General features: G+C 31.0%; 2 protein-coding genes and 5 non-coding genes across 7 annotated transcripts; 4 read left to right on the plus strand and 3 right to left on the minus strand.

The window, feature by feature from the left end:
• The first annotated feature begins 330 nt into the window (after positions 1-330).
• Positions 331-2797, plus strand: LOC133802298 (uncharacterized protein At2g34460, chloroplastic). Its single transcript, XM_062240582.1, has 5 exons — positions 331-502; positions 643-849; positions 1274-1393; positions 2058-2330; positions 2426-2797. The coding sequence occupies exons 1-5, from the start codon at positions 389-391 to the stop codon at positions 2588-2590; spliced, it is 879 nt and encodes a 292-aa protein (XP_062096566.1). The 5' UTR covers positions 331-388; the 3' UTR covers positions 2591-2797.
• A 4359-nt stretch (positions 2798-7156) lies between these two features.
• Positions 7157-7768, plus strand: LOC133799397 (uncharacterized). Its single transcript, XM_062237418.1, has one exon. It carries the CDS (start codon positions 7157-7159, stop codon positions 7766-7768), a length of 612 nt encoding a protein of 203 aa, XP_062093402.1.
• A 1542-nt stretch (positions 7769-9310) lies between these two features.
• Positions 9311-9383, minus strand: TRNAR-ACG (transfer RNA arginine (anticodon ACG)). The gene has a single exon. It is a non-coding gene; the product is annotated as a tRNA-Arg (tRNA).
• A 416-nt stretch (positions 9384-9799) lies between these two features.
• On the plus strand, positions 9800-9872 carry TRNAR-ACG (transfer RNA arginine (anticodon ACG)). Its single transcript has one exon. It is a non-coding gene; the product is annotated as a tRNA-Arg (tRNA).
• Positions 9873-13912: 4040 nt separating this feature from the next.
• On the minus strand, positions 13913-13985 carry TRNAR-ACG (transfer RNA arginine (anticodon ACG)). Its single transcript has one exon. It is a non-coding gene; the product is annotated as a tRNA-Arg (tRNA).
• Positions 13986-14072: 87 nt separating this feature from the next.
• TRNAR-ACG (transfer RNA arginine (anticodon ACG)) lies at positions 14073-14145 on the minus strand. Its single transcript has one exon. It is a non-coding gene; the product is annotated as a tRNA-Arg (tRNA).
• A 336-nt stretch (positions 14146-14481) lies between these two features.
• TRNAR-ACG (transfer RNA arginine (anticodon ACG)) lies at positions 14482-14554 on the plus strand. The gene has a single exon. It is a non-coding gene; the product is annotated as a tRNA-Arg (tRNA).
• The last annotated feature ends 114 nt before the right edge of the window (positions 14555-14668 follow it).

A 14668-nucleotide genomic window follows, 5' to 3' on the forward strand; every position in this document is an offset into this window, starting at 1 on the left:
CAGACAGGGCCACCAAGATTTGAGTCTTTCTGCTATTATGAATCTTGACTTGTATTTATCAAGCTATAGAGATTATTTCACTTAGTTAAGTCCTCACCAATTCAGCATATTCTTGTATTAAAAGGCTTCAATTAGTAAAGTAGACAATATTTGTGGCAAAAGAAAGACCCTGCAAACATATTGTTGGTACCAGATTAGGAATTGTTACAAAACCTTTTAATAACAGTGACTGATTTGTGTGGTAGTAGTGCTTATAGTGAATGAAAGAAATGAAGAAAACTCTAGAATGTTTTGAAATATCACACTAGTAATAACTGACACGTGTAAAAGAAAGAGAGAAGAGAAGAAAGAAATCTATATAACTATATCTCTATGTTGCAGAGAGCAAATGGCCACTCGTTTACCTCACTTCGTATGCACTGTTCAATTCCCTTTTCTTCTCAGAACCAAACCTTCTTCCTCTGCTTCAACCAGGCCCTTTACAGTCTTCACTTCCATTAAGGTAAACCCAACTTCACCATGATAATTAATGCTTTCTTCTTCTTCTTCAAAAACGACATGAATTTGTCTGACTTTTATTATCAACTCAAAAGATAGCAGTATTGTTGTAATGTTTATGTGTTCCTCTATCTTTGGTTGTAGATGGAAGGGAATGAGATAACGGTGGAAGAAGCTACCGGTTCCAATATCAGCAGAAAGAAGAAAATTTTCGTGGCTGGGGCTACTGGAAGTACTGGTAAACGAATTGTTGAGCAGCTTTTGGCTAAAGGGTTTTCGGTGAAAGCTGGGGTTAGAGACTTGGAGAAGGCTAAAACAACGCTTTTCAAGGACAACCCAGATCTTCAAATTGTAAGTTTTATCGATTTTAGTAGGCTTGGAGTTAGATATGTGTAGAAAACTCAACTGGGTTTTTGTTATTTCTGTTATTTGTTTTTAATAAGAGTCTCACATTAGTGGAAACACTAATACGATCGTATCTTACTTCTCTCATTGTCACAATTAGTTTTGAGACGATGGAACCCCCTAAAATTTAACATTTTATTAGAGTATAGTAGACAAAACGAGCCTCCGGTCTCCAAAACAATTGTGAGTCAAGAGAGCAAACGAGTTCTGGTTCAGTATGGTGCTCGAAAAGAACCATCATCTTGAGGAGAATATAACACGCTTATAAGATCATTGGTTTTGAGATAGAATCTATGGATATTAACATTTTCTTTTTGTTGGAATAGAGTTTCTGATGAAGATGAATTACTGTGTTCTGTGTTTGTTTTAGGTTAAAGCTGATGTAACAGAGGGTTCTGAGAAGCTTGCAGAAGTGATAGATGAAGATTCAGATGCTGTAATTTGCGCCACAGGGTTTCGGCCGGGCTGGGATTTGTTTGCTCCATGGAAGGTCAGTTGGATTTGTATAGCCAAGTTCATTTTACATGTGTTAGACAGAATGTCAATTACCAATTTTTGGGGGCTCAAAATGATCTCTTTTAGGGTAACATGTAATCAAAGTATGAAGCTGAGATATTGGTTTTTGTAAGAAATATGCCAATCACCCATGAGGGAGGAATAGCTCAATTTATTGTCTCACATGATCTTGTACACTATCTGGCCTTGATTACATTTCTTTATGTTATGAAACCTTGTCTGCAAAAAATTCTCAATACAAATGTCAGAGGAAGTTAAGATAATGTTTTGGACAATGCAAACCCAAATAAGTCATAGAGTTACACTTCTTAGACCTAGAGGAAGAGGGAAGAGAGCTTCAATAGACAATATTGTACTCTTTATAGATTCAATGTAGCTTTTTCTAGTCTGAATTTGCACAAGTTTTGTAGTATGAATGGATTCATTGTTGAATAAAATATCGAATAATTTCATCAAATACATGAACTTCTTCCCCGTGCCAATGGTTCTAGTGGAGTGGTGTTTCGATATGTAATACTCTTATTCTGTTTTCTTCTGCTGCTTGGTGATATTATTCAGTTGTTTAAAACAAAAACAGATACATTAAAATGTTAGGATTTGGATGATGATTTTTCTTATTCTTGTGATTACCAATATAGGTGGATAATTTTGGCACAGTCAATCTTGTTGAAGCTTGCCGTAAACGAAATATAAACAGATTTATTCTCATCAGCTCCATTTTAGTCAATGGAGCTGCAATGGGCCAGATACTTAATCCTGCTTACATATTTCTAAACGTCTTTGGACTCACCTTGATAGCCAAGCTTCAGGCAGAGCAATTTATCAGGAAATCTGGAATAAACTACACAATAATAAGGCCAGGCGGGTTGAAAAATGACCCTCCAACTGGAAATGTAGTGATGGAGCCAGAGGTGACTTCAGTTACAAATGCAAACTTATTTCTCAACTTACCATTGTAGTCTTCACATACTAATATAATTTTTTCGGTTTGTTTCCCCTATGCTAGGACACTCTTTCTTCGGGCAACATATCGAGAGATCAGGTTGCAGAAGTCGCTGTTGAGGCACTAATACATCCCGAAGCAAACTACAAAGTCGTGGAGATTGTTGCACGTGCTGACGCTCCCAAGCGTTCTTATGAGGATCTTTTCGGTTCCATTAAGCAGCGGTAATGTTTGTGTTTAAATTCCAAACTTCATTCTGCCAGAGGAATAGTTCGAAATCTATAGTTGATTTTCGTGGCAGACAATTTATTGTTTGTCTTCCCCTTTGTATCATTATATATATTGGCGTGATATCTCATACTTTCAGAAAGATATAAGCTGGGGAAGCTTTCTGTTTATAGAATGATTAAGAGCTAGCTTGTTTGTGTGCCATAACTGACCTGATTGATTTAGTTTGAAGTTTGATACTTAAAACCCAATTAATTTGGTATGCACATTAGAAAAATCACTTTTGGCCAATCAGCTAAATTGCTAAAAAAATTGGAGGAAAAACCTAAGTATTTTTTTTATTCATGAATTTGTTGGGCACACTCTTAAAACAGAAATGAATCAATATAAAATGTTATATGAGAACTCTTGCCATTAAGAGAAATGAATCACTTGTGTGCTCTTTTTGGATTGATAATCATATGAACAGGAATTGACTTAAGTTGTCACATTAATAGATATACATAAGCTACTAGTTGTTATTAGTATCAATACTATTCTTTGTTGGAAAATTAGTCAAAAACAAACAAACAAACAAAAGATAGGGGAAACAGAACCAGTAGAACCTTTATAGTTTGGCTTAAATATATTGTAGGCTTTGAATTAATTTACACTAAAGATTAGTCAGTCTTGTAAGCCAAAGATAATTTATTGATTGATGTGTTAAGTTTGTCATTATTTGAACTATAGTAGCTTGATCTAATGTTCTGGTTTGTTTTTTTTTTTCTTTTACCTTTTTCTAACTCAAGGAACTCCAAGCTCCAAATGAGTTTTGATAAGAATGGAAAAAAGTAAAACTATCAGTACCAGTACAGATTAAGGACATGGTAAGCCATTGTATAAAATTTAATTATACATTGACAATAAATATCACATTCAACAAAGTGAACATAGACACCAAATAATCAAACAATCAAAGTTTAGAAGAACCATGCAAGCAGTGAAACCATGGCTGCAAGTGCAGCTGGAACACCCAACGCTTCTGCAGAGCTTTGCATCGGTGTCGGTGGAATTGCTCCGACGTCTTCAACCGCCACCGCAGCTCCGAAAGTAGCCATAGCTAGAAGAACAACAACAGTGAAAGCCATAGCCACTCTGCAACTCTCCATACCTATTGAGGCTCCTAACTAAAGTTGAGTTGGTTGATTATAGACTTGTGATAGTGTTTTTTTTGCTTGTGAAGAAAAATGAAACTACTCAACAAGACTTATATAAGAAGAGTTAATGGAAATAATGAGAATCTTCCAGCTATATTATGTTGGTTAAACAAGAAGCAAAATCATTTGAAGGGTGGTGGGTTTGTTCATTTGAATTTTAAGTTAACCAAACCAAGTACTCTTTCCCAGCCTGGAAAAACTGTGTTAACGGCACTAATCTAAGTAATCAAGTAGTACAATGAGCTCTCAAACTCAAACCCATTTTTTTAATTTTTTTTTTCCTTTTGAAGTATAGTAATATAGTGACACTTGTCACTCAACCTTGCATTCAATCATGATGTTAGCTCTAGTAATCACAATGCTTGTGCTTTAGGCTCAAAAAAAAGAGAACAGAAAAGGTCATTGCTTGTTCTTTTGGTAGCTAATTTAATAATTAAATTTTGCCACTTAAAATTAATCATGACAAACAAAAAGCTTGGCCCTTAAGAATGAGATGGCCATGTTACTATTATCTTTGTTGGAGATTCTTGACCATGTTTTAATAAGGCCTATTTGTCTTTTCTGTACAAGCCATTTAATCCCCCCTATCTAATCTAATTGTGTTTTGAAAATGGGTTTTGGTACATGTTTATGCTAATTTATTATAAATTAGTTGTATTAGAACAAACCAAAATACCACAAAATCAAATGGATTTTTATTAAAAGTAATTAAAATTCAAACTTATATCAAATAATAAAAAACCTTTATCATATAAAATTTCAAATGGATATATATTTTTAAATGTCCAATAAATAGTATCCAAATATAAATATCCAAAAAATTAAAAACATTACAACAACTAAAACTATAAATCAGTAATATAAAAGTAATAGTTACTAATATTTTTAGTAATATCGGTAACTGGTTACTAAACCAGAAAACTCAGCAAAATCAGTAACTAGTTATTAAGATAGAGCAAAATACACCAGCAATATAAGTAATTGGTAACTAAGCCAGAAAAAATAAAGTAAAGCCCAAATTTGAAATATTAATGAATCAGTTTCAAAGCATAATTCAGTTATATCTTATAAAAATGACAATAACTAAAAAAAATCACAAAAAATTGAAAAAGATACATTCAATGAAGAAACAAAATCAACAATAAGAAGAAGGACCTTGGTTTTGTTGCTTTTTTTTTTTTGAACTGCTTTCTTTAATTTGCTCTATTGTCATTTTTCTGTTACATAAAAAAAAAGAACCGAAGAACATAAAAGGAAGAGGATGGAAAATAGTGTAGAAGAAAAAAAATGTTTTAGACAAAAAATTTAAATAGTTGAAATATATAAAATATGAAAAGTATAAATAAATATATTATTACATATTAAAAAAATGATTTAATTCTTAAATGTGTAATCACATAGGTTATGTTTGGTAACCATTAAAAAACAGTTTTTTATTTAATTAATTAAAAATTTGACAATTAAACATAAAATAGTGTTTGGTAACTCTATTTTTATTTTTTATTTTTTTAAATTTTAAACAAAATTTATTAAATTTTGAAAATAGAAAATTTTCACTTTCAAAATTTTTTTAAATTGTTTTCAATTTTTAGTTTTTTTTTTTTTTCTCTTCTTCAAATCACCACCTCATTTTATATTGCTAAACAAAACATAAAAATAAAAGTTATCAAACATATTTATTATTTTTTATTTTTAAAAACAAAAAACAAAAATAGTTATCAAACATATTTTTATTTTTTAAAAATAAAAAACAAAAATAAAAATAATATTTCCATTTTTGTATTTAAAAAATTCAAAAACAAAAATTTTACCAAACACAACCATAATTAAACACCTTTTTTTTACGAACATATCTCTTCTATATAATAAGTGTGTAGATAACGAAAATTATTAGTTTTAACGGTTTTTTATTTTTTTTAATGTTAACTTTAACGGAATATTCCTATATTTAACATAATATTTTTATATTTAACGGTAGTTTGTAAGCACTTAAACATAAATAAAATAAAATAATTAATTAAAAAAATAAGATATTTTTGAGATATTTTACAATGATAATTATTTTAAAGTAATAAATAATCAAACAAATTAAAATATGATATTTTTTTAGATATTGATCATTATTTTAAAGTAATAAATAATTAAACAAATTAAAATATGATATTTTTTAGATATTTTACAATGATAATTATTTAAAAATAATAAAATCATACGTTTTATAACTTAAATAAAATTTAATTAAACTTAAACTCATTTATTAGAATAATATCATATTAAACATATAATATATTCTACTGTGAATTAGCAACAAATTATTTAAAAAAAAAAACTAGCAAGAAACGTATAATATTTAATATTACATTAAATATATAATATATAATATCTTGTTGTCACTCCCAAATTCAAAAATTATAATAAACATAAACAAAAATAAATAAATTATTTAATTAAAACAATATACTTATTTAAAATTTATATGACATTAATATAAATTTAATAAAAATAATTAATAAATTCTGTAAATAAAACTAAGCAAACGTGCATATTGCACGTTGCTTGTATCTAATATAATTAAACATATGTAAAATAATACAAAGATAATTGAACACACATTTCGAATAAAAGTATGTTTATTTATTTTTTTTAAAATAGACAATATGTTTTTTCCAACATTTTTTCAAAAATATTTAATTATTGGGATTTAGAATTATTAAGTACATTCTAATTCTATATTTAGTTAAATATATAGGATAATTTTTCTATAGGGGATTTACTTTAAGCCTTACCGATGGAGCTCTTGATATTCTCGACTTGTGAACAGTTTTCGGCATGATTTTTTTTTTGACCGTGTATATTGTAGCTATTTAGAGCATCCTGCAAATTAGTTTACAATACCGAAAACTAAGTTCAAACATGTTGATTTCCACGCGCATAAAAAAAATTAGTCACGCGTGCAACAACATGTTTGAACTTAATTTTCAGTACTGTAAACTATTCAGAATTTTCTGAAAATTTGCAGGATGTTCTATATAGCTACAATATATACTGTCATAAAAAAAATCATGCTAAAAATTATCCATAGGTTGAAAACACTGAGAGTCCCCAGTAAGACTTAATGTAAAACCCTTATAAAAAAATTCTCCAATTTATATTGTTTTGCCTTTTTTTTTAAAATGAATTAATAATCAATATAAATAAATCTAACAATTTTCAATAACAAACATAAAATTATTATTTTACTGCAAGAAAAATATATAAAAAATTATTATTTTGTACGTGCCTATGTATATATAAAAACACTCTTCAACTCAAGTATTTCATCTCATAAAAACAAACGCACCAAAAAGTGAAACGGCCAAAAAAAGGAGAAATGAATCACTGTCATCCATCTCCGGCGGCCGGCCGGCAAAGAATATCGGCGCCAAGGCTGAGAGAGATAGAGGTGCTCATAATCTCAGCCCAAGGTCTAAAGAACGTGAAGCACGTGACCAAAATGAGGTCGTACGCGGAGGTCTACGTGGAGAGAGACATCCACGTGGCGAGAACCCACGTGGACGAGAAGGGCGAGACGGACCCCACGTGGAACGAGGTCGTGAAGGTGAAGTTCCGGGAAGGCTTGCCGGAGAGCGACGTGTTAGCGGCGCTGAACGTGGACATATACGCGCACGGTCACGTGATGAGGGAGAAGCCCGTTGGGAGCGCTAGGGTTCTTCTCTGCGACGTGCTGAAGGGTGGCGACGCCGCCGAACCGGCGGACAACCCGGTTCAGGTGATGACGGTTCAGGTGTGGAGGCCCTCCGGTCGGCCTCATGGGTTGCTGAACCTGTGGGTTCCGCCGACTGGGAGGTTCTTGATAATGAAGGAGTCTTTGTCTTTTAGTGTGAAGGCGGAGGAGGAGGAGGAGGTGGCAGTGGCGGTGGTCGGAGGAGAGGAGGTAGTGACAAATGGTGAGGAAGAGTGTAGACCAACACGTGCATGTTAGACACGTAACTAGTATTTTCTGCAATAAACTTTTTATTTAGTATGAGTGTATACACACAAATATATATATTTATATATATATATATATATTAAGTTATATTATGTTGAATCAGCAACGAACGGTGATATTATGTGTTTGGGGAATTCTTACCGGACTTCATTTTAAGTCCTACTAGTAGGACTCTTAGTGTTTATAACCTGTGAATATTTTTTGGCGCGATTTTTTTTTATGACCGTGTATATTGTAGCTATTTAGAGCATCCTGCAAATTTTCAGAAAATTCTGAATAGTTTACAATACCAAAAACCAGGTTCAAACATGTTGTTGCATGCGTGACTAATTTTTTTTATGCGCGTAGAAAATAATATGTTTGAACCTAGTTTTCGGTACTGTAAACTATTCAGAATTTTTTGAAAATTTGCAGGATGCTCTAAATAGCTACAATATACACGATCATAAAAAAAGTCGCGCTGAAAACTGTTCACGGGTCGAGAAACACTGAGAATCCTACCAATAGGCCTTAAAGTGAAGCCCCTATAAAAGAATTGTCATATATATATATATATACTAGTATTAAACATTTGACAGAAAAATCGGACCAACCTAATCCCGCAAAACACTGTTTTAGCCCAAATCCGAAAATTTCGGGTGCACCCAAATCGATCCGAACACATTTGGGTTCGGGTTTAAACTTATTAAGATGTGTAAAAGTGAACTTAAAATTATGATTTGATATTATGTTTTTATATAAAGCACTTGTTTAACAAAAAAATAACTCAACAATTATAATTTTGAACGGTGGTATGTTGCTGCAAATTATTTTATTTTGATAAAAAAAACATGACAAAAGTAAAAAAAAAAAACTCCAAAAAAGGCATTTTTGTAAAAAAATGCTGTCAAAGTTCATTCAAGGGCCAAACCCGAACACGACCTGACCCTACCAAAAACCCAAAATCCGAAAATACCCCAAAGTCGAAAATATATGGAACGAATTCGGTATCATTTTCGTGCACCCGACATCTGGAAAACTGCCGGATGTGCAACCCTAGTATGTACTACTAGTCTACTACTATATCTATATATTATCATATTACATGTAAAATATACACAAAAAGTTAGTTGTAGAAATTAGATCTTATACCAATTTTAAATGATCAATTTTAATTTTTACCCATTATTTTTAATTCTTATTTTAGTACCCAAATTTTCAATTAATGTACCCATTATACCCCTTCAATTACATGTTTTTTTTTTCTCCTTAAACACACTACAATTAGAATGTATTTCTAATTTAACTATAATATGGCACATATAATACACATTACAACAACACTTAGAATCATGTACTCAAATAAGGGTAATTTGGGAAATCTCATGATAATAATGGGTAAAATTCAACTAAATATATTTAGTGTCTAATTTTAGTTAACTACTCTTAAAAATGGGTAGTACTCAACTTTCTCCCAAAAAGTTTGAGTCACATGGTATTTAGATGAAAATAAAATATTTAAGAAAGAAAAAAGAGCAAAAATAATAAGGATTACGACTCTGCTGGGGATCGAACCCAGAATCTCTGGTTCCGTAGACCAGCGCCTTATCCATTGGGCCACAGAGTCTGTTTGATGAGGATAGTATGCTTTTACATTTTAATTATGTATAATAATTTCACACGTACACTATAGTACTGTTTTTGCCATTTTAAAAGAAATAATTAAATGCATAATAATTATGATTTTTTTTTACATTAATTTATTTTGTACTTGGGAAAAGATAAAAAGAATAACAGTAAGTAATAAAAGTTTAAATTGAGATGATAGTAATGAATAATTTTGTATTATATAGAAAAGGAAGATAAGTAATGGTCCAAAGAATAAAAAATTATATATGATAACAGTGATTTGTCAGGGTAATATATGTGTTCAGTTTTTTTTTTTTTTTTTTACTTTTGATACTAATGTATTTCATAAATAAAATATTCACAAAATTTAAATTGGAGACTACATATAAATTTATTGATCGACCAGTCTCAATTGACTCTGTGGCCCAATGGATAAGGCGCTGGTCTACGGAACCAGAGATTCTGGGTTCGATCCCCAGCAGAGTCGCAATTTGTCTAAAGTAGTTTAGCTATTACTTTTTTATACTCTGCTCTATTTTTGCTAATATATCATCAAAACTTTACCTTTTTTTATTTCAGGTTAAACTTTTACATTACACCATACATTTGAAACTTATTTTTACTATTTTCTCTATATTTTTTAAAATTGCCTAGCTTCGCTCATCCATTAGAGCAATCACAATGAAAGAGTTAAAATACATCAAACTTTTAAATGTAGCTAAGAAAGATCAAAATAAGTTTTCAATGGATGATGTAAACAATGAGCTAAAATAACTAAATGCAATCTTGATATGTAAAAATCTCTACATCTAGAGACAACTCTCTTAGGTGTTAGTGATATGTAAAAATAATTTAATATATTTTTACACACTTTTGGTGACTATTGCATTTATATTTAAATAAATATTATATATAATATAATATTGTATTAATTTGTTTATTATAAATATATTATTTAAATGATATAGAGAAAAATATAGAGAGACTGTTGTATGGTATAATGTAAATATGTAAGGTAAAATAGAAAAATGAGTATTGTAATGAGGTATTTTGAAGTATAGAATAGAGCACCCATTGGGAGTGCTCTTATGAGTAGTGATCCACACGGGGCGGAGAACTAGCGGGGAGTGCTCCCCCCGTCCCAGTCCCTATTTGTAATTTTAATCCCCATCCTCGCTTATTCCCCGCTAGGGATGAGGTGCGAAATCTTCTATTGAGGCAGGGAATTTCTACAGGGAACTCATTTATTTAAAAAATCAATTTTAAATTAAAAATATAAAATAAAAATAATAAATTATATGTTAATTAAAATATTACATAATATTTATGATTTAAAATAATAAACATGATCCCAAATAAAATTTAAAATATTGAAAAAGTTACTAATATACTACAATAACACATAAAGAAAAATATATAATACATATAAAATATTGCAAAAACATATAATAATTTAATTGATGCCCCATCGGGACGGAGAGTATCATCCCTGCCCTGCCCCATTTAACAATCGGAAATTAAAAATTATCTCCGTCCCCGCCTCGTTCCCTATTTAGACGGGGATTCTCCGCCCCATTAGGGGCAGTTACCTGCGGGACTCCGTCCCGATGAGGAAAATGTGCACCCGTAATTGTGAGTGCTCTAAATTTTTACAAAGAATTATAGAAATAGTTTCCTTTACTTTAAAAATTGCAGGTTTAAAATGATATTTTTTTTGGTGCGCTTTTCTTAAAAAATGGTTGGAATGAGAGTGTATAGAGAAAATGAGTTGTGGTTTGGGAATTACAAAATGTGGTGTGCATTGCTATTGTTGTGATAAATAGACAATTATTTATGTATTTACGACAGTTGTTCCTGGAGAGGGTAACATATATTTCAACAATTGGATTTTTGGATTTATGGTATTATTAGTCTAGGGTTTACTTCTTTAACCATAGATATTCTTTCATGAGCAGAATGGGACTCATGAAGCATGAGGATCCTACTGGAATTGGGATCTAAAGGAGACTTGTGCATTTATTACTTGGACCATATGTGTAATTTATTTACATACAAGAACAAATAAAATTTTTGAAATCATTTGCGGGAATCGATGATCTGTAAAACAAAGAAAAGTTAGTCTTGGGGCATCGGGGTAGAATAAACTTTGATGATTAAGTCACTAAGAAAATTGATATAATAAAATAAAGGCAACAAAGCGAATACCACCTATGTCCGCCATAAAGTGGTCATGAAAGGCTAGCTTAAGTAACCATAATGTGAGTGTTGAGTGGGATTAGAAAGTGTTTGAGAAAATATATGTATATATATTATTGGAATTGTTATTATGGTATAATATAATCATAAACATTATTTCATAATCACAATCATTAACCAAAGTGTCTATTAATTACTAATAACCATAATGGGATAGTTCACACTTACTAATTGCATTAGGGCACATGGTGGCACCATAATGACTATGTGTTAGCTCATTAAACCATAGTTCACCACCTCATATTATAATGAGCCCCAATTAGCCCACTAATACCTCTTAAGGTATGAGAGCATAATATATATGGTGTATGGGTGGCAATTGGGGGCATGGTGCTATTGTGGTAAGGGTTGGCTATCCATAAGCTTCCTTTTGTATTTTTACACTTAATCTTGTGTGTGATTTTGGCAGATTGTGGAGTGAGGAAATGACTCAAGATGGAATGAGCAACATGGGAGGTATGTTATCTACATTCCCAAACTAATGCCCTAAATAAAATGTCATCTTGGCTGTTGCATGAGCATTTAATGTTATTGTTGAATATAATATATAGATATAATGCTCATAATATTGTTTACAATCTCACATATATTCCAATGGAAATATGAAACCACAAGGTACAACTATAGATAAATGGATACAAGGGACAAGGTGATTGGTTAAATAAAATATAATTCTATTGCAAAAAATACAAGCAACTTAAGAATAAAAGATAATATAGTGAAGAAAAGATACAACTCAAAACAATAATAATACAAATAAATATAGAGACTAGAAAAAATAATAAGAATAAAGAAGTAAAAGGAAGAACACTCTTATATTCATATAACCTTAAGTGTAGAGTAGTGGAGATCACCAACTTGAACAAGGTTCAACACTTTTGTCCAAAAGCTTATTTCCTCATATTTATAGTGTTTTGAGACATTTTTGAATCTCAAACTCCACCAATTACTTGGTTATTACCAATGTTAAGTTGAGTATTTATAGAATTAAAGGAAATATTTTGGAGTTACTAGAAGTGTTCAAAACGTTCAAATTGATGAAGCCTCTAGAGCCCACCACATTGACATGTCTCCCTGCCGAAGCCTCTAGATCCCGACACGTGTTGGCCTTGTCTCCCCAAACGCCTACACCACGCTGCCACTCTTCCTACCGAGAATAGCAGCACCCGATATGTGTCCCACTTGTCTCAGCATTTTGAGTCATTTTCCCACTATATTGTACACGATTTTATTACATTATGGAGTCTATTCTCACTATAAATAGATGCCTAAATGAAGAGAGAATATATCAAATTAGAGAGCAGAATTGTAGAGAGAAAAATACACATTGTCATTTTGTTTCTCTTTATTTTTTTTTTATTTTTTTAGTGAATACAATGCCTATTTTAGGCTAAATTTTCTTGTGAACATGCTAGTGGAGTTCAAGTTCAACACTATTTTTATAATATATTGATTCTCCATGTTCTTCATTTCTATATTTGTTTAAATTAAATTTCTTTTCTTCTAATTTTTATTCTAAATTTATTGGTATCTTTTACATAAGTTTAGTAATGTTTTTCTTATATAACTTAGGCTATTGATTTAAATTAGGATATTTGTTACATTATATACTTTTTACTGCATTCTACCATTGGTATTTTTTTTGCTCTAAGATATATAATATATTAGATTTCAAAATTAGAAATTAGTGTAAACTTAATTAAGAACATATTTTAAAGTAAGGTTTATTACATATATTTTCCAGCTATAATTAATGATGTAGAATTATAGATGTGTAGAAGGAATCAATTTTATTAAAAAAAAATGTGTTTGCATGAATGAACTTGTCCTTTCCATGTTCTCTTTTTGATTAAAATTCTTTTTAATTTAGTGTTCAATTTATATAAAATTCATTTATCTCAAAGTTACATTATTTACAAGTTTCTTGTTTCTAATTTCCTAATTTCTAAACTTTAATTTTGTTTGTATTTTGTCTCTTTGTGGATACGACGTAGTCCGATCACTACCGCAACCGCTTAAGAGTATATTGGGTGACATCAAGAACTCAACATTGATTGTGGTGAGGTGGTCCCAATTTCGAATCCTCCCTCCCCTAATATAAAAAAAATAAAAAAACATTGAATTTAGTAATAAGCTTAAAGTGAAGAAAACAAAAATGGTAATCAACTATTTTTGAGTTTAGTAATGAGCATTATAATTTAAGAAAGCTTATAATAACATTTTTCACAAGGCACAAGTAGTTTAAGCACGCATAAAAATAGAAAATTCCAACGACTCTGCTGGGGATCGAACCCAGAATCTCTGGTTCCGTAGACCAGCGCCTTATCCATTGGGCCACAGAGTCCTTGTGATACAGTTTAAATAATTTTTATTTATAATATATTAATTTAGATAAAAATAAAATATTTAACTTAAAATTAAAGTTAGGTAGCGACTCTGCTGGGGATCGAACCCAGAATCTCTGGTTCCGTAGACCAGCGCCTTATCCATTGGGCCACAGAGTCATGTTGAGGAAGTTTACATAGTAAAAGTAAAAGAGAGTAAACAAATCACAGTTGTTACTTCTCGTAACTTGTTCCCATACTCGAGATTATGTTTTGTGCTCTGTAACATAGAAATCACTCAAATATTGAATCATATAAATTATTTTTCATTCTTGCTTAGTGAAATTCGTACACATTAATACATGATTTCAAACAAACAAAAAAGTGCATACATACACACACACCAAGAAAACTTAAAAAAATAATAGTGAATGTATAAAGGTGACGTATATTTACTTAACAAAGTGAATTAATAACCATGATTGTATAATAAAAAGATAAAATTACCATCAAATTGACTCTGTGGCCCAATGGATAAGGCGCTGGTCTACGGAACTAGAGATTCTGGGTTCGATCCCCAGCAGAGTCGAGAATGCTTCACTTTAGCTCTCTCTCTCTCTTTTCTTTCGTTTTAGTACTTTTGCTTTATTATTATTATTAGAGATAGGGAGTATACATAGGATTAGTGTTGTGGAAAAAAATT

This window comes from Humulus lupulus, chromosome 9 (genome assembly GCF_963169125.1).
Source record: "Humulus lupulus chromosome 9, drHumLupu1.1, whole genome shotgun sequence".
In the NCBI taxonomy this organism is placed as follows: Eukaryota; Viridiplantae; Streptophyta; class Magnoliopsida; order Rosales; family Cannabaceae; genus Humulus; species Humulus lupulus.